The sequence below is a fragment of the Cynoglossus semilaevis genome, chromosome 9 (genome assembly GCF_000523025.1).
Source record: "Cynoglossus semilaevis isolate Cse_v1.0 chromosome 9, Cse_v1.0, whole genome shotgun sequence".
Taxonomy (NCBI): Eukaryota; Metazoa; Chordata; class Actinopteri; order Pleuronectiformes; family Cynoglossidae; genus Cynoglossus; species Cynoglossus semilaevis.
Window position 1 is genome coordinate 5,162,529 of NC_024315.1, and position 3,153 is coordinate 5,165,681.

General features: G+C 42.0%; 1 protein-coding gene across 4 annotated transcripts in view; it reads right to left on the reverse strand.

Moving 5' to 3' along the window:
* lrba (LPS-responsive vesicle trafficking, beach and anchor containing) overlaps positions 1–3,153 on the reverse strand; it is a 166,576-nt gene that overhangs the window by 962 nt on the left and 162,461 nt on the right. For all 4 annotated transcript variants that reach the window (XM_017035168.2, XM_025058739.1, XM_017035167.2 and 1 more), the window contains one exon: positions 300–451. In XM_017035168.2, the coding sequence (XP_016890657.1) occupies positions 300–451 (152 nt within the window). The remainder of the gene's footprint in view (positions 1–299; positions 452–3,153) is intronic.

Below are 3,153 nucleotides of genomic sequence, written 5' to 3' on the forward strand. Positions count from 1 at the left end.
TGTTTTCGTAGCGTTTATTTTTAAGTACTCAAGTGAAACTGTCAACGGCACAAATAAAAAAACATATTTATTACCTATATATAGTGTAGGTAATTTTCTGAGCAGCAGAAGGACAAAGGTTAAGTTTGAAGTGAGGATGGTGAGTGAGAGGTCAAAGGTCAGGGTAAGGCATATACATACAGTATGTATATTTAACAGTCAAGTTTAAGGTAAAGGCCGAGGGAATGCAATGTTTCAATGTGACCTGATCGCCAAAAAAAAAAAAACGGCGTTTGAGTTGGAGTGTGTGTGTTCTGTACCTTTGGTCATGTGACAAGGCCATGGAGCGGATCCCAGCGTCACAGCCAGGGTAGGTGAACAGCTGGTGGAAGTTGTAGACCTGCCAGACGGACACCACACCTCCGTCTCCACCCGTCAGCAGGTACTGACCGTCACGACTGAGGAGCATGGACTGCAGAGAGGAGACAGACACAAATAATGATCTTTAAAACATCATTTAACAGACACGTATATAAAATAACACAAAGACCGAACCAGTGTTTGAGCCTCAGTCAGAATAAATAACCCTGGTGACTGTTCCAGAGCTGCTGCTTTAAGGCTCACAGAACAAACAAACAGTATCAACTTGGTGACAAAACTATTCCACCTGGAACAACAGGTATAAATTGTCTGTGAATACGTCTGTTGATCAGGGACCCCAGGCTCGTAGTGCGGAGTCACGTGATCCGACAAAGGTCTGGAAAACGCTCGGTACGCAGACCCTGAACTGCAACCAAGATGGCTCCCCACAGCGCGGCTCTGAGATTTACTCGTCTCATCTGCTTTTCCTGCAAACTGTAGCAGCTGAACGAGCCTCCGGGGGAACTGACGTGCACAAATCAAGTCCTGCGCTGGAGTCTATAATGTGCCGGGTGCCTGGTGGAAGCTTAAAACTTAAACAGTCATTCAGCATCAGAGAGCGAGTAACCGTAGCTGATGAAATGAGGAGGTAGAATGTGAGTTTTAAAAGCAGCAAATGACACTAATTTAGAGCTGCACTCATTTGTGGTTTTACGACTGTGAGCCGGACCGTCTCTCAGCTGTGATTTGGCAGGAGACACTTCAATCATCATCAGCAGCAGCATGTGTATTGAATCAGGCTCATATATATATAAAAAAAAAAAAGAAGGAAAATGAAACTTGAACTGAAGTTGGAACAAGTCATTTTCAGGAACTTGACTTAAAAAAAGAAACATAAATAACCCTTCAAGAGCGCTGCACAACGGCTCGGTCGTCAGAAGCAAAGCCTCAATTAAGCAAATGTTTTGTATATGTGGATACATGTAAAAAAAAAAACTGTGGGGAATTTTCTACCACACTGAACTAAATGAGATCTGTTTCTCATTGTCTTAGAGAAATAGACACAAACTCACACACACACACAGTGATGAGCTACACACTGCAGGCTGGTGGGAGGCCCTGCAGAATCACTGCAGCCTAATTGTCATGTTGGATCAGACTCTGAGATGGCCTGGAATGGAGCATGACTGAGTGCAGCGCTGTTTTGATTTGTGTCACTTGGCTGTGTTCTGTGTGCACAGTAGTTTGTCTGGAGCATCAACATTCAGCTGAGTTAGTCTGACAACAGTGATCACAGAAAATTATCATCAGCCAGCAGCAGCAGCAGAGTTACAGCCTCTGAGTTCAGGGGGGAATTTAAGAATATTTTGATATGTCACAAAATGAGAGCTGCTACTATTGGCTACTTTGGACTGCTCATATTTAAGGCATGGGTTTCTAAAACCATGGTACGTGTACTACTGATGACACTTGGGCTCCCTCTAGTGGTACACAGAGCAATTGAATTCCCATTAGCATCTGTGGGAAAATGATTGAAAATGAGTGAAATTTAATTTAAAAAAAATTGGACTATGATTGAAAATGAGTGAAATTTAATTTTTAAAAAATTGGACGAAAATCTAAAAATATTAAAACAAAACATATTTCAGTTTTGGATCTTTTAAAGATTGCTTTTTCATTTATCACATTACAATAAAAATGAAAATAAAATATATTACTATGTCGTGATCTAATCTAAACAGTAATTCAGCTGTATAAATATTTACTTTAAACCCAGCCTCAGTAAACCAAAATATTTAACAAATATTTTTAATAGAAATGTAGCCACATGGGGGCAGCAAAATTTTAATTTCCTGTACTTTATAGGAAAAATAACGTCCTGCTATGTTGACCAGAGATGGGAACAATATAAAACAGGTTTAGATTGGGTAATTTTCCAAGAACTTTAAACACAAACGACTTCTCCTCCATATTTATATTATATTATAAAATTATCTGCAAGAAAACAATGGGAACTTGCCTGACTGCTCAGTAAAAGTAGAATAAAACTAATAAATTAACTTTTTTTCCCCCGTTTTACTGTATTGGATTACTGTACTTTGTGTATATCTCCTAGCAGAGTCCATGACCTTCTTGCAGCCCAGCAGGAGGCAGGAGAGCTGGCAGACATGTCAGCCCGGGCAGGTAGGAGGCTGCAGACAGACATTATAAATCAGCTCCTTACCTCTGGGCGGTCAAACAAGATGGCCGACGGCTCTGTGGGAGCTAAGATGGCTACGTGGGCTCGAATGACTAAAAAAATGAGCGCACCAGAAACACATGCACTTTTAATGCCCATATTTCCTACTTCTTTTGGGGAACAGTGGGTGGATTCTGGGACTGGAGAGAGTAAAAAGTTTAATTTATGATGCTGTTAATCCCCCTGTAACATGGACGCAGGCGGAGGGGGGGGAGAAAAAGGGGAAAAAAACGTCGGAATGGTTACACTGCCTGAGTTATACTCGTACTTAAAGGACTGTAATCCATTCAGTATGGCTGCTGTCACTTGATTCTGCTATTAGACGAGGATGCCGACTGTTATCCTGTCATCTAACCTCTGACTCCGGACCCTTATAAATTCACGGTGCGTACGTTCTCCCTTTCTGGGCTTCTAAGTGGATAGTGGAGGCCAGGACAAACACTTATTTATCCTGGACTCCTACTGTGCTGAGGCTCCAACAGCTAAGAAGATTGATTCTGGTATGTACATGAGTTCACTAAATACAGCCGAGGCTTCAGTCCGAGGGGGTGGAGGAGCGGGGGAGCGGGGGTGCG